The sequence below is a fragment of the Gobio gobio genome (assembly GCF_949357685.1).
Source record: "Gobio gobio genome assembly, chromosome: 2".
In the NCBI taxonomy this organism is placed as follows: Eukaryota; Metazoa; Chordata; class Actinopteri; order Cypriniformes; family Gobionidae; genus Gobio; species Gobio gobio.
Genome location: NC_137098.1, coordinates 51,245,498 through 51,273,416, shown reverse-complemented (window position 1 = coordinate 51,273,416; position 27,919 = coordinate 51,245,498). Strand labels below are relative to the sequence as shown.

General features: G+C 42.6%; 1 protein-coding gene across 2 annotated transcripts; it reads right to left on the bottom strand.

Annotated features, from left to right (window-relative positions):
• Positions 1-1,266: 1,266 nt before the first annotated feature.
• On the bottom strand, positions 1,267-24,854 carry trappc14 (trafficking protein particle complex subunit 14). 2 transcript variants are annotated; one of them, XM_079839960.1, is made up of 11 exons: positions 24,726-24,854; positions 24,122-24,634; positions 19,959-20,054; positions 19,541-19,670; positions 19,184-19,270; positions 18,435-18,555; positions 17,672-17,819; positions 16,731-16,965; positions 14,590-14,726; positions 14,254-14,453; positions 1,267-3,817 (listed from the first exon to the last, which is right to left on the bottom strand). In XM_079839960.1, the coding sequence occupies exons 2-11, from the start codon at positions 24,623-24,625 to the stop codon at positions 3,664-3,666; spliced, it is 1,812 nt and encodes a 603-aa protein (XP_079696086.1). In that variant the 5' UTR covers positions 24,626-24,634; positions 24,726-24,854; the 3' UTR covers positions 1,267-3,663. The 2 variants fall into 2 exon arrangements, with proteins under 2 accessions (XP_079696086.1, XP_079696087.1); XM_079839961.1 differs by having other exon boundaries at positions 24,071-24,854.
• Between the last annotated feature and the right edge of the window lie 3,065 nt (positions 24,855-27,919).

The window sequence follows — 27,919 nt, the reverse complement described above, 5'->3', positions numbered from 1 at the left end:
CTGCCGGTACGGAGACCCCAACTTGAACCCGTGACCCCAACTCTCCAACTATTAGGCCACAAGTACTCCTAAGATATTCATAAGTTATTCATAAGATATTCTAGCTCTGGCTGCATAACTTGAGAGACCTTTCTTAGTAGTACAAATGATACTAGATTGGATATTCAGTGGATTTATTATCCTATTACAGATGCTTCAGAATAGTAATGTACTGATTTTTAACTTCTTTTGCCCTCTGTCTCTCTCAGTGAGTCCATGTTTGAGCTCACCCTGTCAGAACGATGGTACCTGTGTGGAAAAACCAGATGGTTCTGGGTACACCTGCACATGCACTGAAGGTTTTGAAGGCACAAACTGTGAGCTCTTTAAAATCCCCACTGAGGATGAGAAAGGCTTGGGTAAGTTAATGTGAACATACTGTAGTCATTCATTTGCATGATTAAAATTAAACCATATATGCCAGTGATGTGTAATAAGAGGTTTTTACCTGCTTGCTGTTTTAAAGATAAAACATCCATTATCTTGATTGGAGTCCTTGTGCCGCTTGGCGTCATCCTCTTAGTCACTGCAATTGTGTGCATTTGCAAGAAGTGCAGGTAAAGCCCATTTAAAGAATAAACTCACATCAAAGACACTGACTGTGCAATGATGTCAAAAACGTATAAAGCCAAGCATTCACTTTTAAAAAATTTGAAACATTTTTACAAGGCAAATTAATGATTTTGAATCTCTTTTTACGCAGCCGCAAAAAAATGATTTATGTGTCAAGTCAATTGGAGCTGAGCAAAACAAAAGGTACGTGATAACTGATTGTCTTTCTAGAACACCAAACTATGAGAAGTATAATATGAGCTGTAATATGAGTATTTTTGTTCACAGAGCATCCCTATGAAACCCTGGATGAGAGTAAGAAGCAGGAAGCAGACAACAGCGAGCTGAAGTCAACACCATTCTGAAATGTTTTTTGACAGTGATTTGATATGTGTGAAGATTTTGTTTATATTTATTCACTTTAAATGTCTTTGTGAAATATGTGAAGTAACTGGCAAAACCTCTGTTAATAGTTTTTCAACCTTTCAGTAACTTATTTTTAAACTTTACTGTAATTTTTGGTGTGGGTGTGATATGATTGGGGGAACAAGTGCAATTATCAAATGTCTGTGAACATCTGATATTAAATAAATTATATTTTCTTCTGGAAAATATGTTCTGTCCTTTTATGGCAATTTCTTTATTATTATTTTGAATGAGTTAACAAGACGATTTATGCCCTGACTGCTTTTATTCAACTTGTTCAAGTGCAACAATCCAATATCCATCAACACACATTTCCAACAACTCTGAACACTTTTGTTAACACTTTAAACAGCATTGTAAAGCTGTATAAAAACAAAAAGGTGCAAAGCAGCAGATCATAGAGCAGAAAAGTAAAAATTGTCTTTCTCAACCAGCCATCTGTATGATTGAGAGCCACAAGGACATTCCTCCAATAGAGCTTCTTGGCAGGTCTTTGCAATTCAAAAAATGCAAATAGTCCAAAAACACAATACAAGCGCAATACTCAACATATATTGCCTCAACAGCTCTGATACCTTTTGCGCAACTTCTGACCTCAGGATATTTATACAGACTTGGAGTAAATCCAGTGGTTAGAAATGGCATTTCTCATCTCTGCCATGTCGATAAATCATTGTTCTGTGTTAGAAAAAAATCAAAACATTTTTGAAATTTTGAACTCAAAGCATATGATCCTTTGTTTGAACATTCCTTCTTTTTCCCCAAAATATAAGTTACAAAAATTTAAATAAAGTGCTTACAAAAAAATTCAACTAGATCGTCTACATCTTTGTTGAAAATGAAATTTGATTGATGCCCTGAACATTTCCTTCTGCAATAAATGTGGTAATTGTGCCAAGTGACCTTTCTCCACACGTTTTCAATGTAAAATAATAACAATTACTTCAACAAAACAAAAAAAGAACAAATTGGCCAAGATTCAATTATAGAGATTACAAGTGAAATAGATTAAGAATTTGAACATTAAAATACATCACAGTGTTTCTATTAAAACATACATCCACAATATGGTTTTGGATCAGTGTGTTACATTTCTGCAGAATAAGAAGTCTATCCAAACATTTTAGTTCGAAAAACTTAAACATTCAAGATCCTATATTCAGAGACAATATAAAAGCATGTGCAACATTCCACAACAAAGGAAAAGCTTTTTTTAGTCCCAAGGATGATTCAGTAGTTCTCACATGTAAACGTTGATGCAAAGAAATCAATCATAACCCCATTAAATGGCTCGATGGGGTGACACTTTACGCCAGTTGATAATTGATTATCACTACAGCCAAAGGGGTTGTAGATATGAAGCTCTCTGTGAAAGTCTGATGTTCAGTGTAAATGCATAGAAATCAATACTACTGTTTGGTCAGAACCTGCCCTGACACTAACCGGGAATTTGTTCCTGGATATCTAGCAGGAGAGGGATAAGATCATTCTGGAGCAAAAAATTAGACCCCATATTTGAGAGCATGTTTCTAAATCCATAAAAGGAGGAGCAGAAATAAAATGGCACCGGCCAATAGCACAAGCTCCACCTTCACGAATCAGAAGTGACTGATTTACCTGCTCTCAGGCAATGAAAGGTGGTGTGTGATTATATGGGAAACTTGATGAACTGGAGTGTTAACATTACAACAGTGAAATAATTTGATGAAAACGTCAAATAAATATGAATTTAACAGAATGTGCACATAACTATTGACTGAGTAAGAAATATTGGTGACATGGGGTTACACGGTACGGTACAACAAAGGCCAGACCAAAAACATACCAGTGTACACGACTGAAAATTAAAGAAACTTTCTGATTGCCCACAGGCAAACCATCTTTCAAGTATTTAAGAAATACAATAAAAGCACTTTTCAAAGTGGAATGCAAATGAAAAAGAGGAATTATACATAGGCAGAGAAATGTTGGCAGTGTTGACAAATGAAATGTAAAGACATCTAAAAAAAACTATCCAAAGCTAAGTAGTAAACAGAGAATAAAACTTTTACAATGGGATATGACTAGGCCCAGATAGAATCTGCTGACTTCTTCATATTCTCTGAACTGATTTTTGGGGACAATTCTACAGAATGGATTTAAAGAGCAAAATGGGTTTAATGGAATGCTAGACTCTAATTGGTAGCTGAAAAGGTTACCAAAATAGCCAAACTATTTAACTAACATCCTTTGAGAAATTTCTGAGCGCGCAGATTCCATGTTGATCTGTGCATGACTAACCATTACCATCCATTCTTCCCTTAAACAGCCATAAATGCAGTCTTTTTTTACTTTCAGCACTTCCTGACTCCAGTGAAATGTCCTACGGATAAACAATAAAAACCCTGTGTGTTTATGCTTTCTTTTCATTCCTGCAGTCGAAATTGTCAGTAGCTGCACATAAATTGCATTGAAAATATTTAAAATAATCACAGCATGTAAACAATGAATGCTGGTAAAAAGAACCAAATAAATACATAATGAATAGAAACTGAAAGACAATGGACCACTTTTCCAATTACACTACTTCATGACACATGATTCTTTCATGTCCCAAAGTTCAAGAATATCCGCAACTCCTCTTCCTGCTCGTGTGTATGCGTGCATTTAGGAGTGTGAATCCAGAACCAGCACCTTGCACTCACGCTTGGCAATTTTGTCAAGCGACAAAATGTTCCTGTCTGGAGGAAGGTACAGCGGCCGACCAACAGGAGAGCCCACGGGAGGGGTGATGGCCCTGCGCTCCATAACACTGCCTGTCCTGTAAGACACAAACACATTGATCAGTGCTGCAGTACATTGAACAGTGAAGTGTGGCAGCTGTACGAGGATGTACCAGTTTGCTATATGCTATATTAGAGTTCCTGATATGTAGAAAATTCTAAATCAGTCAACTAAGATGTTTCATTTCAGTCAGGATATACATATATACATACACTGAACAAAATAATAAACGCAACACTTTTTTTGGCCCCCATTTTTCACGAGCTGAACTCAAAGATCTAAGACTTTTTCTTTGTAGACAAAAGGCCTATTTCTCTCAAATATTGTTCACAAACCTGTCTAAATCTGTGTTAGTGAGCACTTCTCCTTTGCCGAGATAATCCATCCACCTCACAGGTGTGGCATATCAAGATGCTGATTAGACAGCATGATTATTGCACAGATGTGCCTTAGGCTGGCCACAATAAAAGGCCACTCTAAAATGTGCAGTTTTATTACACAGCCTAATGCCACAGATGTTGCAAGTTTTGAGGGAGCGTGCAATTGGCATGCTGACTGCAGGAATGTCCACCAGAGCTGTTGCCCGTGAATTGAATAGTTCATTTCTCTACCATATGTCATCTGCAAAGGCGTTTCAGAGAATTTGGCAGTACATCCAACAGGCCTCACAACCGCAGACCACATGTAACCACACCAGCCCAGGACCTCCACATTCAGCATCTTCACCTCCAAGATCATCTGAGAACAACCACCTGGACAGCTGCTGCAACAATCGGTTTGCATAACCAAAGAATTTCTGCACAAACTGTCAGAAACCGTCCCAGGGAAGCTCATCTGCATGCTTGTCATCCTCATCGGGGGCTCGACCTGACTGCAGTTCGCCGTCATAACCGACTTGAGTGGGCAAATGCTCACCTTCAATGGCGTCTGGCACTTTGGAGAGGTATTCTCTTCACAGATGAATCCCGGTTTTCACTATACAAGGCAGATGGCAGACAGCGTGTATGGTATGGGCAGGCGTATGTTATGGACAACAAACATAGGTGTATTTTATTGATGGCATTTTGAATGCACAGAGACTGTGACGAGATCCTGAGGCCCATTGTTGTGCCATTCATCCACGACCATCACCTCATGTTGCAGCATGATAATGCACGGCTCCATGTTGCAAGGATCTGTACACAATTCCTGGAAGCTAAAAACATCTGGACAACTGGACAGGTCACCCATTGAGCATGTTTGGGATGCTCTGGATCGGCGTTTACAACAGCGGGTTCCAGTTCCTGCCAATATCCAGCAACTTCGCACAGCCATTGAAGAGGAGCGGACCAACATTCCACAGGCCACAATCAACAACCTGATCAACGTGAACATCAGAACTGAACCACGGTGCTGGTCTGATAAATCACATTTTCTTTTACATCACGTGGATGGCCGGGTGCATGTGCGTCACTTACCTGACACCAGGATGCACTATATGAAGAAGGCAAGCCAGCGGAAGCAGTGTGATATATATATATATATTTATTGTGACAAGCGTCCCTAGCCTCCATCATGTCGCCCTGGAAACAGAACAGCCACACCTGCACCCGCTCATCACGGGCTGAGCGGTCACACCTGCGGATCATCAAGCATCAAGCAGATGGCGCCGAGGACGGCCGCAACGTCGCAAGCTCTGCTGAAGCATTGTAGTTTTTTGTTTGTTCTGTTTATAGTTTTTGTGTTTTTTGTCTTGGATGTTGTCTGCCTTACTACGTACGACAGACAGACACTTTTGGACATTGGTTCGGCAATCGCACACCGAAAACCGGACTTTAAATTCATCAACGACGACACGCCGTTTACAAACACAGCAGCGGAACCCTTTGTCTGGGTGGCCCGGCCGCGGAGACGCGGCCGGAGAAGGGGCTGTAGAGCTGGCGTACTCGTCAGATTAAGACGCCGCGCAAACCGACCCCCGCTTCCCAGTATTTTACTGGCAAATGTTCAGTCTCTGGACAATAAACTCTGCGAGCTGAGAGCGCGGATCTCTTTCCAACGAGACACGAGGGACTGCTGCATTATCTGCCTTACAGAAACTTGGATGTCCGCTGAGATTCCAGACTCAGCCATCGAAACCACGGGGTTCTCCGTGCATCGGATGGACAGAGAAAAAGATCTCTCCGGGAAAAGCAAAGGCGGGGGTGTGTGTTTTATGATCAACCGATCCTGGTGTGATCAGAGGAACGTACACTCTATCAAGTCTTTCTGCTCTCCTGATCTGGAATTTCTCATGGTTCTGTGCCGACCATTCTGGCTACCGAGGGAATTCACCGCGGTCATCATCACAGCGGTGTATATTCCCCCACAAGCCGACACAGACCGGGCACTAAAGGAACTGTATAGGTCAGTGAGTGAGCAGGAAAGCGCGCATCCTGAGGCTGCGTTTATTGTGACCGGGGACTTTAACAAAGCCAACTTCAAGCGCATCGCACCCAAATACCACCAACATGTTAGCATCAACACGCGAGGGAACCGTGTTTTAGACCACTGCTACTCCCCCTTCAAGGAGGGTTACAAGTCCCTCCCTCGCCCACCATTCGGCAAATCAGATCACGCGTCCATTCTACTTTTGCCCGCTTACAGGCAGAGACTGAAACAGGAAGCACCCGCCCTCAGAACCATCCAGTGCTGGTCAGACCAATCGGACTCTATGCTACAGGACTGTTTTGATCACGCGGACTGGGAGATGTTCCGGTCGGCCTCTGATGACGACATCGAGGTCTACGCTGATAGCGTAACGTGTTTCATCAGGAAGTGCGTAGATGACGTTGTTCCGACCAAAACAATTCGGCTGTACCCAAACCAGAAGCCGTGGATAAATGGGGATGTTCGCGCGGCACTCAATGCGCGGACCTTCACTTTTAACTCTGGTAATGCGGAGGAGCATAAACAAGCAAGTTATGCCCTCCGGAAAACAATCAAAGCAGCAAAACGCCAGTACAGGGACAAGATTGAAGGACAGTTCAACACCACCGACTCCAGAAGCATGTGGAGGGGAATTAACACCATCACAGACTATAAAGGGAACACAAACTCCACCGTGAACACCGCTGCCTCTCTCCCGGACGAGCTCAACACCTTTTATGCTCGCTTTGAGGGAAATAACACCGCCCTCACGGAGAGAGAGCTCGCGGCTGAAGATACAGAGGTTAGTGCACTCTCCGTATCTGAAGCGGATGTTACCCGATCCTTCCGGCGGGTGAACGTCCGAAAAGCTGCGGGTCCAGACGGGATTCCCGGCCGCGTCATCAGAGCGTGCGCGCGCCAACTGGCTGGAGTTTTCACGGACATTTTTAACCTGTCCCTCTCCCTGTCTGTGGTCCCCACATGCTTCAAAACGTCCACCATTGTTCCTGTACCTAAGCAGTCAAAAACACTCTGCTTAAACGACTGGCGTCCTGTTGCTCTGACCCCCATCATCAGCAAATGCTTTGAGAAACTAGTCAGAAACCACATCTGCTCTGTTCTCCCCCCCTCACTGGACCCACTGCAGTTTGCATACCGCAAAAACCGCTCCACTGATGATGCCATTTCATCAACAATTCACACTGCTCTCTCCCACCTGGAAAAGAGGAACACATATGTGAGAATGCTGTTTGTAGACTACAGCTCAGCATTCAACACCATTGTGCCCTCCATACTTGACATTAAACTCCGGGCTCTCGGCTTAAACAGCTTGTTATGCAGCTGGATCCTGGACTTCCTGTCAAACAGACGCCAGGTGGTCAGAATGGGCAGTAACATCTCCTCACCACTGACTCTCAACACTGGAGCCCCTCAGGGCTGTGTTCTCAGCCCACTCCTGTACTCTTTGTACACACATGACTGTGTGGCAACCCACAGCTCCAACACCATCATCAAGTTTGCTGACGATACGACGGTGGTAGGTCTCATCACTGACAATGATGAAACGGCCTACAGAGAGGAGGTGCACACTCTGACACGATGGTGTCAGGAGCACAACCTCTCCCTCAACGTCAGCAAGACCAAGGAGCTGGTGGTCGACTTCAGGAGGAATGAGAGAGAACACCGCCCCATCACCATCGATGGAGCACCGGTGGAGAGAGTCAGCAGCTTCAAGTTCCTCGGTGTCCACATCACAGAGGAACTCTCATGGTCCGTCCACACCGAGGCCGTTGTGAAGAAGGCTCATCAGCGCCTTTTCTTCCTGCGACGGCTGAGGAGGTTTGGAATGAGCCGCCACATCCTCACACGGTTCTACACCTGCACCATAGAGAGCCTGCTGACTGGCTGCATCACCACCTGGTACGGCAACAGTACCGCCCGCAGCCGCAAAGCCCTGCAAAGGGTAGTGCGCACGGCCAGCTGCATCATCGGAGGTGAGCTTCCCTCCCTCCAGGACATTTATGTCAGGCGGTGTGTGAAGAGAGCTCAGAGGATCATCAGAGACTCTAGCCACCCGAACCATGGGCTGCTCTCACTGCTGCCATCAGGCAGACGGTACCGCAGCATCAGATCACGCACCAGCCGACTCCAGAACAGCTTCTTCCCACAAACAATCAGACTCCTTAACTCTTGACCCATCAGGATCATAACACACACTGGACAGAATATCACTCAGCACAACCCACTGTAGATAAACACACATTATATACACATTTATTTATCATACAGCATCTATTGCACTTTGGATTTCAATTTTTCAATCTGTGAATAATATTTTATACTGTACATTGTATATTATTATTACTATTATAGCGTAATGTATATTGTTTAGTGTATGTTTAGTGTATATTGTTTAAAGTATATGTATATTGTAAGTATGTGTATATTGTTTAAAGCTGTGAGAACTACACTCACATTGTGTAAATTATTTATTGTTTATTGTAGAGTTTACTGTGCTGTGAGTAATTGTGGGCGCATCAGTGTAATCTGATGCTGCTTTAAATGTTGTACATGTCATGTCATGACTACCATGTTGCTCGGAACTGCACCTAAGAATTTCACCTACTGTTGCACTTGTGCATATGTAGAGTGACAAATAAAGTGATTTGATTTGATTTGATTTGATTTGACCCGCTATATAAGCCTGAGAGACGAGCAGAGAGGTGAGAGATGTCTCCACAAGACTCGTCTAACCTCATCCTCTGCTATTTCCCACAGACAGCAGCGTGTGACCGCCAGCCACTTCACAGGAGAAGAGCACGGACCCACACTGCACTGCACGACACTAGGAGGATTGAAGACGAGACGCTGAGCACCGAGCACCCACCACCTGCACTCTAAACTACTTCTTTGCACTTCCACCTTAAATAAAATCCACCCTTCAGGGAACTCACCTGCATCCTCGTGTCGTGTGCTTCTTCACCCCGTCACACTGGTGGAGAATGCGGGCATTACAGTGAAGAAGTCACCGACACATTCCCTGTGGCGCTCCTCTCCCAACATGGACGAGCTTCTGAAACACCTCACCGAGGTGAGAATCCGCCAGCAGCAAATAATGGAACACATGGCCTCCCGCCAAGGGGAAACCGAACGGGAGCTCGCCGCGCTCCGCACCACCGCTGCCCAGCGAACTCCGCTACCTGATCCCCGGGTCCAAGCGACGCAGGTGGTGCCACGAATGACGGTGCACAATGACATCGCGCCATATCTACAAATATATCTACGCCGCCCGGGAGGCGTGGCCCAGAGACGAGTGGGGCCGGATCCTAGCCCCGCTCCTGACGGGAGAAGCGCAGCGCGCTTACTTCGCTCTGACCCCCGAACAGAGTGCTTCCTATGAGGGGTTGAAGAGGGAGATCTTGGTCCGGGCGGGGTTATCGCCGCTTAGCGCCGCACAACTGTTTCACGAGTGGTCCTATGATACACGCCGGCCCGCCCGGGCTCAAGCTGCGAGTCTCTCCCGCCTCGCCCAGCATTGGTTATTGGCCGGGGATCCCACCGCACACCAGGTAGCGGAGCGTGTAGTGGTTGACCGCCTTCTTCGAGCCCTCCCGCGGCCACTTCGTCAGGCAGCAGGCATGCGGAACCCCGCCAACATCGACGAGCTTGCGGAGTTGCCCCCTCATGACACTAACCTCTTATTTGATCTATACCAGCAGGTCTCCGGGGCTGGGGCTTTTGCCAAGGAGCAACACGAGAACGACCTTCTAAAACACTGTTGGGCCCAAGTAAGAGTGGTGGATGGGAAGGAGCTCCAGCCTGCACCCCACCCCACTCCTCACTTCGTGATCAATAATGGTCTGCTTTACTGTCGCCCAGCGGAGGGGGAAGGAGCAACTTTTTCCGTGGCCAAGACCGGGGCCCTGTTGGAGATAGCCCACGCGCATCCGATGACAGGCCACCTTGGACCCCCAGAACACGATACACCTCCTTCGGGACCGGTTCCACTGGCCAGGCCGGGAAGCCGAAGTCAAGCGGTTTCTGCCAAGCCTGCCCCTATCTCCCTCCCCCCAGCCCGCTGATTCCGCTGCCCATCATTGAGGTGCCCTTCGAGCGGATTGGAATGGATCTGGTAGGGCCGCTCCCGAAGTCCGCCCGGGGCCATGAGCACATCCTGGTCATCGTCGACTATGCCACCCGCTACCAGGAAGCTGTTCCACTCCGCAAGGCCACCGCCAAAGCCATAGCCCAGGAGCTGTTCCTGCTGAGTAGTCGGGTTGGCATACTGTCCCAGATACTGACTGACCAAGGCACCCCGTTTATGTCCAGAGTGATGGCCGACCTCTGTAAGCTTCTCCAGGTCCAACAGCTCTGCACGACCATCTACCACCCCCAGACCGACGGCCTAGTCGAGCGTTTTAACCAGACGCCCAAACGGATGCTGCGCCGGGTGGCGGCCGAGGACACACGCGACTGGGATCAGATGCTGCCTTACGTGCTCTTCGGGATCTGAGAGGTTCCCCAGGCATCCACGGTCTTCACCCCATTCGAGCTCCTGTTCGGCCGACAGCCCGCGGGCTCCTGGATGTTGCCAGAGAGGCGTGGGAGCAGCAACCAGTCGCCCACCAAACCACCATCGAGCACGTAAGGCAGATGCGAGAACGGATCCACCGGGTCATGCCTATCGTCCGGGAGCACCTCACACAGGCCCAGCGATCCCAGCAGCGGCACTATAACCGGGCGGCCCCACCACAGGAGTTCGGGCGGGGTGACTACATCCTGGTCCTGGTTCCCACGGCCGCCTGTAAGTTTCTCGCCACCTGGCAGGGGCCATTCACCGTCACTGAGAAGGTCGGCCCTGTCACCTACCGAGTGCGCCAGCCAGGGAAAAGAAAGGAAGACCAGTTATACCATGTGAACCTCCTGAAGCGTTGGGTCGAGACCGGACCCCAGTTCTCCACCCTCGCCGCCGTGGCTCCCATGGTGGACGACATGGATCCTCAGCTCTCCGCCGCCCAGAAGTCCGAGCTGCAGCACCTGGTCAGTCAGTTTTCTGCGGTGTTCTCTCCCCGACCCGGACTCACGTTCTGGAGCACGACGTCCGCACACCACCGGGGGTCGTCATACGACAGCGGCCCTACCGGGTTCCGGAGGCTCGGCGACACGCCATCGAGGAAGAGGTGCAGGAGATGTTGAAGTTGGGGGTCATCGAGCCGTCTCGCAGCCCGTGGTCCAGCCCCAACGTCATGGTCCCCAAGCCCGACGGCACCTTCCGTTTCTGCAATGACTTCCGCCGGCTGAACGAGGTCTCCGAGTTTGACGGCTACCCCATGCCCCGGGTCGACGAGCTCCTGGATCGCCTGGGAAGGGCCCGGTTTATCTCGACCCTCGACCTGACGAAAGGATACTGGCAGGTACCCTTGACGGAGAACGCCAAGCCAAAGACCACCTTCTCCACCCCGAGTGGCCACTGACAGTACCGCATCCTTCCCTTCGGCCTGCATGGGGCCCCAGCCACGTTCCAGCACCTGATGGACGTACTCCTGCGGCCGCATCAGACCTACGCGGCCGCGTATCTGGATGACGTCGTCATACACTCTGAGACCTGGTAGGACCATCTGGACCGGCTGCGGAAGGTGCTGTCGGAGCTCCGCCGGGCTGGCCTGACCATCAACCCCGGAAGTGTCACCTGGCCCTCGTTGAAGCAAAGTACCAGGTGGGACGCGGCTTAATCCGTACACAGGAGAAGAAGGTGACCGCGATCCACGCCGCGCCCCACCTCCAAGACTCAGGTACAGGGGTTGGCGGGGTACTACCGGTGTTTTATCCCTAACTGCTCCTCCTTAGCCTCTCCCCTGACAGACCTGACCAGGAAGGGGCAACCGGAGAAGGTCCCGTGGTGTACTGAGACGGAGACGGCGTTCCAGCGACGGCCCTCACGGCAGAGCCCGTGCTCCGGGCTCCCGATTTCAACCGCCCCTTCCTGCTGCAGACGAACGTGTCCGACACCGTGTTGGGAGCCGTTCTGTCCCAGGTCTTGGACAGCGAGGAACACCCGATGATCTAGATCAGCCGGAAGCTGACCCCCGCCGAACAACGATACTCGACCGTCGAAAAGGAGGCGTTGGCCGTCAAGTGGGCAGTCCTGGAGCTCCGCTATTACCTCCTCAGACGTCATTTCACCCTGATCACCGACCATGCGCCCTTGCAGTGGATGGCCTGAGCGAAGGACACGAACGCCAGGGTGACTTGGTGGTTTCTCGAGCTCCAGGACTTCAGCTTCACCGTACAACACCGAGCGGGGACGGCCAACGCCAATGCCGACGGTCTCTCCAGGATGTGGGCAGCTTTCGCAGGTCTGTCAGGGTCCACTCCCCGCCCTCCCCCAGCTCCCCCTCTTCTCCGCCGGAACCGGTCGACGCTTGGGGGGGCGGGGGTTGGGTTGTGTGACAAGCGTCCCGAGCCTCCATCAGTGTCGCCCTGGAAACGGAACAGCCACTCCTGCACCCGCTCATCACGGGCTGAGCGGTCACACCTGCGGATCATCAAGCACCCGCTATATAAGCCTGAGAGACGAGCAGAGAGGTGAGAGATGTCTCCACAAGACTCGTCTAACCTTATCCTCTGCTATTTCCCACAAACAGTAGCGTGTGACCTCCAGCCACTTCACGGGAGAAGAGCACGGACCCACACTGCACTGCACGACACTAGGAGGATTGAAGACGAGACGCTGAGCACCGAGCACCCACCGCCTGCACTCTAACCTACTTCTTTGCACTTCCACCTTAAATAAAATCCACTCTTCAGGGAACTCACCTGCATCCTTGTGTCGTGTGCTTCTTCACCCCGTCGCAATATATAAATATATATATATACAGTATAAAAGTTACCGTTTAAAAATTGGGTCATTAAGATTTTGTAATGTTTTTTTAAATAAGTCTATTATGTTTACCAAAGCTAACATTATTACAATTTAAAAATAACCGTTTCTACTTTAATATGTTTGAAAATGTAATTTAGCGTCACATGATCCTTCAGAAATCATTCGAATATACTGATTTGGTGCTCAAGAAAAATGTATTATCATTATCAATGTTGAAAATGTTTAAGCAGTGGTGCTGCTAAGTTTGTGACTCCATTATATATATTTTTTTCAGAACTCTTTGATGAATAGAATAAAAAAGTACTATTTAAAAGTATGAATTTCTCAAAAAAAATAAAAAACATTTTTAATAGTTTATATTCTTACTGTACCAAAGTTGAAAGTAAATATTAAAATATTATCTGGAATTTTTTTTAAATATTACTGTTCTAAAAGGCTGTCAACAGAATTTTTTTTAATCCATACAGAAAAGAACAAAATAGACAAACAGAATGAAACTTTAGTAAATTAGTATATGGAATTATTGGTAAACATATTTAATTAATATCCTAAGGTCCCCCAAGACAGCACACCAGGTTTTGCAACAGACGTACTAGTGTACTTGTGTATAGTTTGTGTATGTTGCATGGACGTCGTAAGCAAAAAAAATGTGGGTGGGTCCTCTCTTAGAAAAATAATGTAAATGGCATCTACTTTTAAATGGCATCTTTAAGTACAAATATACCGCTTTGTTTGCTAAACGTCTGGTTGGGCAAGACAAAATGATGGAAATCACCATATAATTCAGAGTGGCAATAATGTAAAGGTAAGATGCATGGCATCAAGTTCTGACGCAAATCGACCAGAGGTTCAAATCCGCCTTTTGCCGAACTCAGTCTGATCCCTTTTCCCATCACATGTCAGATCGGAAAGGCATTTATTTGCAGTAAAGATGAAGAAAATATTAGAAAAGTGGAAATAAAGCATCTAACGTGTTTAATAATAAGTGTTTATTGGGTAGGGGTAGGAAACAGACATGTGCTGAATTAGAGATGATAAAAGTGGTAATGGTTCCACATAAAATGGTTCCGACGCCCATGGTGTGTTGCGTATGTGTGTGAAAGAGAGAGAGAGAGAAACTGAAAGATTAAACCCTACTTGCAGTATGTGAAATATGTAAAGATCATCGGTGTGTATGTGTGTGTGCAAGTTTAACGCTTTACCTTGTGAGGTGAAACTTGGATGGTTGCTGGTGAGAAAAGGACTGAGAGCGGCCCAGGCTGAGACTGGCCTGATGTCGGTCCAGAATGTCTCTGACCGCTGGACTTGACGGACTGTTCTTGCGGGACAAAGGACGGGCATCAGGGGGAGGGTTGGATACGGATGCGGTGAACTGTAGCTTCAGTTTCATGTGCTGACTCAACTAAAGACAGAGGAGATAGAATCGCGGATACTGAGGTGTTTAGATCCAGTAATTCAACTCATTGGTTTTGTTGAAGGAAGTGAAACAACAATGAAGTGCTCACATCACCTGTAACACAAACTTAATGACTCTTTACCTCAAAAAGGCCTGCTCGGAGTATCTGAAATGCCACACTGACGGAGAGGGTACTGCCTTTTCGACAGTAACCCAGGTTACTGAGAGGAGAATGACACACCACTGCATTCACCGCAGGATCCTCTTTCTGTCCACGACCTGAGAAGACAAAAGGAGGATCAAAATCTAAAAGGACAAACAAAAAACCTTTTAGCCATAACCCAGAAGTTAGCACACACGCGTATCAGGCACATGCAGCTGTGCTGCTCATACAAGAGATCATTTTCTGTCCTCTCTGCACTTTCGTTACGAATTCTGTTTATCTGCAATGCAGTTTGGATTCTTTTACTTGTACGTCTTTGATGACATCATCTCATCTGGCATTACATTACAAATATTCACAGTCACAGCAGGAGCCTCTGTGTAAATCTGTGCATCTACAAGCATGAACCACACCCTTTATGAGCAAATGATATGGAGAAACTTTCACCTTTGCTCTCTACTTTGCCTTTATCAGGCCTATCACTGATAATGTAACAAAACTTTTTTTTCCCCTGGCAACGGTATTTGTTTTTCTCAACATTCTTTACCTTCAACACTTCTTGATTTATTGCAATCTCTCATTTCTTAACACCCTCTCATCTTTATTGCTAAATTCAGGGGCAGTGTTGCCAGCTTGGGCGGGTTTCCGGTTTTGAATTAATTGTTCGGGCAGGTGGACAATATTTGGGCTGGTTTGGGGTTAGTTTGGCAGTTTTCAAACATCTAAATGTTATAGACTAATTGGTTAACAAACAAAACCCAAGTGTGCATGTACTCCATAAAATCAGTCATCATGACGTTCCTATACACACATGCCCACTGCAGAGTCGGCTGGTTCTGACGAGCACGCTCATTTAGCCAATCAAGAGCGACAGCAGACATACCTGATGATTCATGAGTGATGGGTTTTAGCGCAATAGGGGATCCGATTTTGAACTTGTAGCTGTATATTCAAGTGATTGCTATGCCAAAGCGGCCTAAATATAAGTTGCAGCTGTAGTAAAGAGTGGGAGAGTGAGCCAACTCCTAAAATGTGGATTACACGTGTGGTGAACGATGACTCGAAGAATCTTTGTAAATATAACTAACTCTGAGAGCACAGTTGAAAGACTTAATAGAAATCGAATATGGGATGACTCCTGTTTTCGTCATGTAAACACTAGCCTGATCAGGACATCTGCAACTTTTAAACCGCCCAGACTGTACTCTGGTATACTCGTCCCCGACACCTGCTGAAGGAGCTTTGAATCAACGATTAATCAATTTTGACTGTGCAAAGTTCTGCGTTATGTTCTACAGTGTGTACTTCAAGAAAAACAAGGGTAAAAGTCTGTTCATTTCTTGACTACTGTTTGCAAATATTTGACAGGCTACTTTTACAATTTCTACCTGTTTGGGTAGAAACGTTATTTTGTCATGTTTTCTCATTTTCTTTTACTGTATTTGCCATGTTTTGATCCGTTTTTCTGTTGTATTGTTCTCCTGGCAGGAAAATGTATTCATTTTTATATGATAAATGTTCATTTTTATGTTATTTTTATACGTTAAATGTATTCTTTTTTATCATAATTAATTAGTTGTCATGACAATAGAATTCTTTTTGTGGGTGGGGTTTGCGCGGGTTTGGGGCAGGCTTTGGTCGTCGACCCAACGCATTTCCCCCCCTTCTTTAAACTATTTTTGACCAAGAAATCTCTTCACACCCTCTTTAAACCAGAGTTGTTATTGTTAAATAAAATTAAAACTATGTAACTTGTTTTTGTTTATTAAAATAAAGCTGAAATAAAATGTTAAAAATTTTGAAAATTTTGAAATATTGCCTTGGCAGTTAGCTGAAATAAGAGAAATTGATGCTCTAAAATTACTAAAATTAAAACTAAAAAACAAAAACAAAAAAATTAAAGCCAATTAAAAATTTTTTTAAGAAACTAATAAAAATGGCAAAGCACATAATAAAACTGAAAAATATAAATATATATAAATACTGCTATAATAGTGTTAAAAAAATTCTCAAAAGAAACACTGCTTCAAACATATATATTTGTTCATATACCTACAATAAAGAATATCAAAGCAGGCAACTGTGTGTATGTCATTCAACAATGTTCAACCAGTGCTCACCTTCAGGCGTCCAGACTAGTCGGACTGCCAGAAAGTCCTGCAAATTGTTGAGGAGGGTGTAGCGCACTCGGAAATGCTCACGGGCCTTGACCGCACTGGGACAGCTGGCAGTCATAATGAAGCGTGGCTGGTCCAGTCTCACGCTGGGGAGACTATAGTGAGTGTAGATAGAGTTGGTGAAGGGCAGTTTAGAAGTAGACCACTGTAAGACTGCAACTAATGGCACCTCCAGTCCCTGCAGCCAAAAAAAAACATGACATTTTATTAAAACAAATATTTTTTGTTTTTTTAAATACATTTATAACATCAAAGCTATGGGAAAGAAGATATACAAAAAACTGGGATATTTTTTAGCCTGTACACCACACCAAGGGCCAGATTTACAATACAGTGCAAATTAGCGTGGACGGCAGTGGAAAGTTCTGAGTGAGATCTACTGACGACACGCAAATTAAAGAACACAGACACAGCCTTATCATTTCCATAATGACCAACATGGAGTTTTTTGCAATACAGTATAAAAAAAACAAGTGGCTACCAGGAGCAGCAATTTAGCGTCTGGTTAAGACATGCTTTTTTGGGAGGTAAAATGTTTTTTTGCAATAAAATATAAAAAAACAAGTGGCTACCAGAAGCAGCAATTTAGCGTCTGGTTAAGACATGCTTTTTTGGGAGGTAAAATGGCACAAATACCAGTAAATTGACTGGCAAAACCTTGTTAAATCACTTTGCATGATTAATTTAAATACTCTCCTCCCAAAAATTTTGCATCTGAAAGGGAAACTCCAACATATGCAATAAGGTCAGCACAAATTTTTCACTGCGTGTCATTAGTAAATCCTGACAGTAGTTGTTTAACGGCAAAAGAGGGTTTGTGGTGGCGCAAGCTGTTATATGTAAATCTGGCCCAAAATTTTACTACATAATGACTGAAGGCCCACCTCATTTGAATCATCTTGTGGCTGGTTATTGAGCTGCAGCTGGAAGAGAAAGTTCTGCTCCTCTAGAGCACTGAGCATGCTGGGAAGGTGGCTAGAATCGCTGTCCATTCTATAAAATGATGCCATGGCAACCTCTCCTGACTGATGACTGAAGAAGATAAACATAATATCAAAAACATTTAAAACTTCCAAAAAATGATATTTCTTGAATGTTCAGAGAGACAGTGATTTATTATTAATGAATGGTACAAAAAGCCAAACGCATGACTTTATTTTCCCTGCAAGACATCACAGATAGTACCTAGATTTGCATCGAGTATTGCACAAGGTTAGTTTTTGGGCTTTGGTACTATATAAAAGAAATAGCAGCAATAAATGGTTAAATATGTTCCAGGAAGTATGCACCATATTAAAATAAAGCATGCATACATGATGTTGACATTCTCACGAGTACCAACTGGTTACATTTTTAATGCTGAACATTGTATAACTTTTTAAACTTGTATCTTAAATGTCTTAAGTATGACGTTTACAAGCCAATATCTACAACACTATGTCTGAATGTTCTGTTAAGTGTTTCAAGCTGAATTAATAGCAGATAGCTTACATTGAATAGTTTACTTAAGAACAAATCCTACATTTTATAAAAACAAGACTTTATAACAAACCCTAACCAGAATGTTTGAGGACGTTATCAATAGATTGATAACTGAACTGCAATCACACTCACAGGTGTGTAAGGTCACACAATGTTTTCTCTTACCAAACATTGTCCACCAGCAGCACCGAGCCATCTGGCATCATTGGCAAGTATGAAGCATTGAAGTTGGGAAGGATCTTGACGTCACGCACACACACTTCCTCTTGAGAACTCCCGTTTAACACTGAAACAGTCAGATGTTCGTACATACATAAACAGGACGTCTATGACATGAAGAGACAGGAAGCCACAAAAATAAAAAAGAAAGTTGATGCTAAACCACAACAGAATGCCTTCTGCCCGTCTCACACATTTATACCATTTTAGCACAATGATGTCTACTGATGTGCTTACACTTCACTACATAGCAGTGGCGACAAAATGTATGTAGTACATCAGCTGAATGAAACTGTCAATGTTGAACACAATTGACAGATTTAAAGAGAGGACAGTCTAATTAAGTCATACAAATATATCATACAAACATATCCATGCATCTTCCCTTGAAGACTGTGAATAGATGTGAAAATAATTGATTGTATAATGGGGTACAGTATGAATATATTTCTTCACTCCCTTACATTGCGGACCACTAAGGACCCATTACATCATACTCAGAAGACAGACAGACACTCCCGATAATGAAAAATTCATAAGAGGCCTCAGTTTTGAAACAAAGATTTTAGGAAAAGCACAATTATATATCAATAAAACTTTATTTCAAAAAACAAATCTTTCTGGCTCTTTTGAATAGTGTATATGTATAATTTGTGCTCATAAAATGTGAGGAAAAGAAATAGGGCTGACATTACCTTTGAGGACAGTTAAGTGTCTCCCTGAAACAGTAATTTGCTGACACTTGACTGTGGGAGGGGGCAGGACGTTGAGCGTGGTGCTGACTGTTAGCAAACAAGAGAAAATTAAACAAATGTAATGCCTTGTAAAATACATTAAATTTCAAGAATGTAAGTAAAAGCAAGAAAAACACAAATCTAAAAACCATGACACTGACAAGCACACAAGAAAATAACAGATAAAGTAACAGAGAGAGGATAAATACTGAAATGAAAGTGACAACTATGAAGTGATGAGTGACAAAGGCAGATCCCTGAGGTCCTAAATCAATAATGACATCATGCAGTATTGTGCTGAAGGAAGCACAAGCTCACCCTGCGCTTTGAAAGTGTTTAGGTCCTGGCGGAATGTTTGGCAGGGGCTCTTTTGTTGGAGGATGCGGAGGTAGCCATGTTCTTGGATCTCAGCTTTCTCCTCTTCTTGCTTCCACACAGTCACAATTATCTTCATCGAGTTAAAACACAAACAAAAAACACATGAGAAGTGTGATCGGCAACACATGCAAGCTGATGTGGCATAGCGTGAGCACTGCTGTTTGTCACATTCACACTGTTTGCATTAGAACCTTGCACAAACATGTACAAGTCAGCAGCACAACTGTGTGTCAAAAGTGCGTGTGATGGTAGAAGTTAATTCTTGTTCTATTTATACCACAATAGCAAACGCAAAATACATAACATCATTGCATGAATGCTAGAAAGATAATAAAAAAAACAAGCACATTAGCCATACCTTCACTTTGAGAGTGTTGACAGGAAGCTTATCCAGGGATACAGTCAGAGGGAAGATGACCTCATCGCTTAAAACAACTGGCTCATCTACAGGAGACTGAGAAACATAAAGTGAAACATGAGACATTTTTTTCACTATTGTGCCATTTTAAAGATTCCTAATTTTATTTTAGAGGTTAATTTTGTTTATAATTTGTAAACGTAGGTTTGAGCAGAAGTTGGTATAGAATTACTGACGACTTGTTTCAGGCAGTTCAGAATTAGTTCTGTCTTTTGGGAGACAATAACTCTATTTATGGTGCACTTTGATCTTTGAAACTTTCAAACGTTTTACATTCATAAACAGCTATGTTACAAACTACATGAAATGTAATATCAGAAAAAGCATAATAGGGAATAAAGGGATTGTTCACCCAAACATTTTAATTATTCCATAATTTACTCACCATCAAGCCATCCTAGATATATATGACATTCTTCTTTCAGATGAATACAATCGGGAGTTTAATAAAAAATGTCCTGGCTAATCCAAGCATTATAATGGCATTGAATGGCAGCCCAAAATTTTAAGGCCAAAAAAGTGCATCCATCCATTATAAAAGTAATCCACACTGCACCGGGGGTGGGTGATTGGGGGTTAATAAAGGCCTTCTGAAGTGAAGCAATGTTTGTGTGTGAAAAATATCCCTATATTTAACTTACGGTAAAAGTGTAACGCCTCTCGCGTTATCGCGTCATCGGACATATATATATATATATATATATATATATACTTACAAAAAACTACCGATTCGCTTCAGAAGGCCTTTATTAACCTGCCGGTGCCGTGTGGATTACTTTTATAATGGATGGATGCACTTTTTTGGGCTTCAAATTTTAGGCTGCCATTCACTGCCATTATAATGCTTGGATTAGCCAGGACATTTTTTATATAACTCCCGATTGTATTCATCTGATAGAAGAATGTCATATACACCTAGGATGGCTTGAGGGTGAGTAAATCATGGGCTCATTTTCATTTTTGGGTGAACTTTCCCTTTAAAGACTATATTTTGACTCTATGTATTCTTATACTTCAGGGACAATAACATAGCCACATAACCTTGAGCTTGAGCATCATGGCTCTGTAATTTCTGACTTCTAAAACTGGCGCATTTAAAATTATTTGCACTATGGGGTGTGACTACCAAGAAAGCAGAGCAAATAGCAGACTAAGCCCTCATTTCAAAGGTGGGTTGTACCTCCCGAACCTGCGCAATCTGTTTGGAAAACTAATCGCCATGCTTTGCTTCTTATGAGAATTTTCAATATGGAAAGAAAAATCAGATGCATTGAATGGCGACTTGATAGGCTGTCACACTTTTGTTAGGTGTGAAGAATTTGTCCTAAACTCAAATAACTGTCAGCAACCATGTTAAAGAAATGACTTGATTACAATGACCAATTTGATTCTCTAGACATCATCATACAGTGAGGAAAATAAGTATTTGAACACCCTACTATTTTGCAAGTTCTCCCACTTAAAAATCATGGAGGGGTCTGAAATTGTCATCGTAGGTGCATGTCCACAGTGAGAGAAATAATCTAAAAAAAAAATCCAGAAATCCCAATGTATGATTTTTTAACTATTTATTTGTATGATACAGCTGCAAATAAGTATTTGAACACCTGTCTATCAGCTAGAATTCTGACCCTCAAAGACCTGTTAGTCTGCCTTTAAAATATCCACCTCCACTCCATTTATTATCATAAATTAGATCCACCTGTTTGAGGTCGTTAGCTGCATAAAGACACCTGTCCACCCCATACAATCAGTAAGAATCCAACTACTAACATGGCCAAGACCAAAGAGCTGTCCAAAGACACTAGAGACAAAATTGTACACCTCCACAAGGCTGGAAAGGGCTACGGGGAAATTGCCAAGCAGCTTGGTGAAAAAAGGTCCACTGTTGGAGCAATCATTAGAAAATGGAAGAAGCTAAACATGACTGTCAATCTCCCTCGGACTGGGGCTCCATGCAAGATCTCACCTCGTGGGGTCTCAATTATCCTAAGAAAGGTGAGAAATCAGCCCTTAACTACACGGGAGGAGCTGGTCAATGACCTGAAAAGAGCTGGGACCACCGTTTCCAAGGTTACTGTTGGTAATACACTAAGACGTCATGGTTTGAAATCATGCATGGCACGGAAGGTTCCCCTGCTTAAACCAGCACATGTCCAGGCCCGTCTTAAGTTTGCCAATGACCATTTGGATGATCCAGAGGAGTCATGGGAGAAAGTCATGTGGTCAGATGAGACCAAAATAGAACTTTTTGGTCATAATTCCACTAAACGTGTTTGCATGGGGGGTGGGGGGTAGCATCATGCTTTGGGGGTGTTTTTCTGCACATGGGACAGGGCGACTGCACTGTATTAAGGAGAGGATGACCGGGGCCATGTATTGCGAGACTTCCCTCAGTTAGAGCATTGAAGATGGGTCGAGGCTGGGTCTTCCAACATGACAATGACCCGAAGCACACAGCCAGAATAACCAAGGAGTGTCTCTGTAAGAAGCATATCAAGGTTCTGGCGTGGCCTAGCCAGTCTCCAGACCTAAACCCAATAGAGAATCTTTGGAGGGAGCTCAAACTCTGTGTTTCTCAGCGACAGGCCAGAAACCTGACTGATCTAGAGAAGATCTGTGTGGAGGAGTGGGCCAAAATCCCTCCTGCAGTGTGTGCAAACCTGGTGAAAAACTACAGGAAACGTTTGACCTCTGTAATTGCAAACAAGGCTACTGTACCAAATATTAACATTGATTTTCTCAGGTGTTCAAATACTTATTTGCAGCTGTATCATACAAATAAATAGTAAATAAATCATACATTGTGATTTTTGGATTTTTTTTAATAGATTATGTCTCTCACAGTGGACATGCACCTACGATGACAATTTCAGACCCCTCCATGATTTCTAAGTGGGAGAACTTGCAAAATAGCAGGGTGTTCAAATACTTATTTTCCTCACTGTATATACAATCTGCAGATGTTATTTAACCTTCAAATAGCATCTGTACGCTGAGAAATACAGACATTTGAGAGGATGGGGGCTGTGGTCAGGTAAAGTGGCTTTAAAAAAAAGTGCAACACTCAGACATCACTGTTTTAAAAAAAATGATCTGTTTGTCTTCTAAAATTTGGAGTTATTTTGGCGTTATTTAATGGGCCCTTTTAAAGTTAAGTTTTATTTTTATACTATATACATATATGTTTATTTTAGATTTAGCTGCCTCTTATTTTTTCAAAATGTATAAGTGGTTTTGGGTTGGTTTTTTTGTTGTTGCTAATTTTTGAAGTTTGTCTACTAATTCCTAACTTCACAATGAAGATGTTTCTCTTCTGTCTTGTTGTTTTCTCCATCTAATACTACACTTATCCATTTATCCATCATGTGGTGTCTACATGGCACCACCTCATAGGTGAACCACGCCTGTGAAATCAAATAATATTAGTTAATGATATTTCTTAAAAATGAAGTTAATTTATTTTGGTGTAAAATCTTTCTGTTAAAATTGTCATGAAACAGAAGTTGCAATAGTCTTTTCTTCCTTATTGTTACGTATATCCGAGTGAAACGGCTTCTCGGACAAGAAAACATGTAGAACGGGACAATTGATTTTGTCCATCAGTGTGATCTCATGTGAGTGACAGGTTGTCACGCCCTCACACCAGTATACACGTCATCAGAGAAGAGAAGAGAAGAGAAGAGAAGAGAAGAGAAGAGAAGAGAAGATTCTGCAATATTCTATAAAAAACAAAAATGTTCCATTTTGATTTCATGGTGACTTTTACTAAATGTTACTGAGTGCACCTGCAGGTGCAGAAGTCAATACCGTTATAGAAATAAACTGCATGGAATACACATGGTGGCATTTTGGCCAGAACACTAAAACAGGAAGTTCTTTCCATTCATAAAACTACCCTCAATTATAAATTAGGACTGTGTTCTGTATGGTTACCAGCCATAAGACACACACATATCTCTCAAACAGTACAGTAACAGGAAATATCAGCACTTCCGTGTTATTATAAATAAAGTCAAGTGTATTTGCATTCATAGCTCAGTGAACTTTACCTCTACAATGAACAGCTATAATCCAATAGACTACAGTGTTTGTTTAAGCACCTGCACGGGAGCCTTGCGGAATTCCCTCACGCCGTTGCCGGGGTTGTTGTGAATGAGGAGCGGCTTGCATTCCCTGAAGCCCCGGTACCTCGGGCCCCCTCTACCTGCGCAGCCCACCTCCGCTGCTGCATCATCATCGTCCGTATCCTCCACACACTCGTCCCCGCTGCTGTGGTAGTCGTGATACAGAGGCTGTGTCCGTTGTCGGCTGTCGCCCGGGCTAACGCTGGCCACGGCGCAGAGAGAGCCGGCCAGCTCCCTCCAAGAGCGACTGCTGTGATGCTCCGAGCCGCTGCCATCAGCTGCCGCAGTGCTCGCTCCGGACACAGACGCGACGTTCTGCGAGCGCAAAACCAGGAGAAAGCGGACGGTTTCTCCCAGATAAAGGTGACTGCGACGCGGAAGCGTGCGGTATTTGGCCGGGTCCGACAGGTCTGAGATAGGGACGGCCGGGAAATACATAAAGTACTCGCATTGCGATTCCATCATTAACACCATAACCATCACAGCGCACTGCAAGCAGACAGCGAAGATATCCGTTTAGCCTGTGCAAATAACACTCCCATTCAAATAAGAATCAATAAATTAAACAAACCCGTTTTACCTGTCAGCTCTATTCATATTAGGGCTTCCCAGATTTAAGGGAAAAAAATACATTTATCCTATTTTGCCCCATTTCGGTTGCCTGCCAGTTGACGTATAACGTACAATACATTCAAGTGCGCTATGTGACAGGCATGCTTATCGAGTTAAGATGGAGTAGAGCGCGATGACAACAAGGCAAGAATAGTCGCTTGTCGATTGAGCCTAGTTATTTTGGATAATTCTGTGAATAATTATTATATTCAATTATTTTATTTGTATTAATAATCAATTGAAATGTATAGTAGTATTTTTTCCAACAAAAATAATACTGTTTAATTACATTCAGCCAAGAATGCACATGCATGGGAAAAGTCCAGTGTTTTGAAGTTACTCTGTATCTAATGTCTGAATTTAAATGTAAACAAACACAGCAATTGTTTGAGCTAATTAACATAATGCCATGGTAAATATGGTAAAGATAAAATGTAAACACATGTAAAATGTGTTCTTGTTGAGAAAATTTTCAAGCTCTAGATTTAAGAGTTGATAAAAACCACTCATTTGGTCATCAACGCATTTTTGCCTCTTTCTTCCTTTGGAAGTCAGTAAATGCTTCAGTACTATTTTATTTTAGCATATTTCATTGAAGGCAACACAAATTAGATGTACCTATTTGAATGTTTGCATTTTGAACTTTGAATCAATGCAAAACTGAATAAAGTTGTCTCTGAGAGTAGTATCCATGTGTTGTGTTCTTATTTGCAGGATACACATGAAAAGACATATGTAAACTTACAGTTCCAGCCTATTTTCCCATTGTTTAATCTAGCATTTCAAATATGTATTCTGTGCGATAACCTTCTCATTCAGTACAGAGATCAATTATAAGAGCACCAACATTTCATCACAAAAGTTGAAGTTGTTTTATTTTACTACATACAAGTAATCCAAACCAGGTTGATCACACTCAAATATTTACAGAGGTTTCCCCATATATTCAAGTAACAACAAATAATAAATATGGTAAACAGGTTTGAAAAATCTCAAAGAGAAACCCAACCAGAAACATCTTGTGAATCGCATTATGACCTCAAAGTGCAGAACAGTTTCCTTTTCCTACTCAAATTAAACTGAATGATTTATAGATTGAGTTGTAAGAGCAATGTAGCATTTTTCTCCTTTGGAAAGCACACTTTTTAAATCAACTTTCTGTCTGTGTCTTTTTTGTTGGCTCAAATCTTCAAAGACACAGAATGTAGCCCCTTTGCACGCCTTCTGAATTCATTTTCTAGTCAATGAATATAATGAAAAACTGTGCCAATTTTTGTCAAAATATCAAGAATCCAAGCACAGAAACATCAGTACCTCTTTGGTTTATCTTTAAATTGCAGTACCACAGATAATCTACCTAAAGAGTCATGAAGACACTGAATGTACTGATTTGTATGACACAGGTATTACAGCACAATACTGCCAGAATTTAAGTCTCATTAGAGTATTCACTAAAATGAGGTGAATGAATGTAAAAGATACTATACATCTCAAGCTGAACAGGAAATCAATGATTAAATTCAATTTAGGGTGGATTTCTTTCAAAGGTTTTACAGCAGTAGCATTCATCTTTTCTTTTTGATGGCAGAAGCATTAAATTATGGATCATTATGTCTTGATTCTTGAACATTTGCAAATCAAGACTTTTTTAGTTAAATTTAATCAGTTAAATGCTTCTTCTATCACTCTATTTACTGAACAAAAAACATTTTAGAGTTTATAAGATTTGAATTTAAATCATTTGATTATTTTTGAATTTAGCTCAATCAATAACTACTGCATGTGATCCGCAAACACATACTGTGGACGGAAAATTCAGTGATAAAGACAGTTAATTAAATGGTAAAATTCAAACTAAATTGGAATGGGTATTAAAAAGCAAGTCAACATATGAAGTTGGTTATCAATTACACAAGGAAATGATTGCTAATCATAGCCATGCATATAATTCCTAACTATACAATAAATGACATGAAAAGGCAAACGACAGTGAGCATACCTAGTGTTTTCTTCATTTCAATAACATCTGAATTAGAGGAGGAAACAGAGGAAATAAATTAATTGGTAATGTAAGATATCGTCTTGCTCTGTGCATTGATATTTGCATAAAGCTGGCTGTTCACACATGGGGCAATCTGCACAGTGCATTCCAGTCAAATTTCTTCTACACTACATTTTCTCAGCACTCACGATAAGAGAAAAAACATTTTAGTTTAAGAGTATAAATGCAGTAGATACACAGAGAAATTTATACAAAAGCATAATAAATATTGCAAGCTTCGATATTAAAGCACTGCTTCACAAAGGTACTAATTGTAAGGCAAAATAACCATTGAGTTTTGGAATTTCAGGTGTTTTTTTCTGGTCATTAAAGTGTCTATGACAGGCCTCGGAAATTACAGCATTTACCATGCTAATAAACATTCACCTTTTTTTTACTCAAAACTAAAAATGCTGAAAATATCAAACTCTAGCAAACATCAAGAGGTAAACAGACTGTTACAGGAAGTGCATTGGCCAATCAATGAGGTTGATAAATACAAATCTACAGCCCATTTTGCCCTTTATGAATGGTCACTATTTCACAGTGTTAAAAACTGGAGGTGTTGTTCTCACAGACCCATGGGAGTCATGATAGCTACTGTTTCATGGAAAATCAAACTATTTCAAGCCTGCTCTTGTGTCTTCTCTCAGTTCCCAGCTTTTACAACTGAATGTGAGGCATATAAAACAAAGGTTTGCAATGTATTCAACTTTTTTTAAAAACACTGTCAGGATTCCTGTTGAACAATTATCCATATAAATGGATATAAAATTTAATTCAAGCCACTTTTAAATTGAACCCACTTTTGTGGAACTTCTTCAAACAGCAAATGGATTTATTGTACCATAATCAAATTCAAATGCATTTCCCATATCAAATTGCTATTTCATTGGATGCAAAAGCCTACCTTTTTTGGTAGTGATACTGGATGTTCACTAACACTTTCAAAAGTTTGGGATACGTTTTTTTTAAAGAAGTCTCTAATGCTCACCATTTAATTGATCAAAAATACACTAATATTGAGAAATGTTCTGTTTTCTATTTAAAACATTTTTTAACGTAATTTATTCCTCTGATGGCAAAGCTGAATTTTCAGCATCATTACTCCAGTCTTCAGT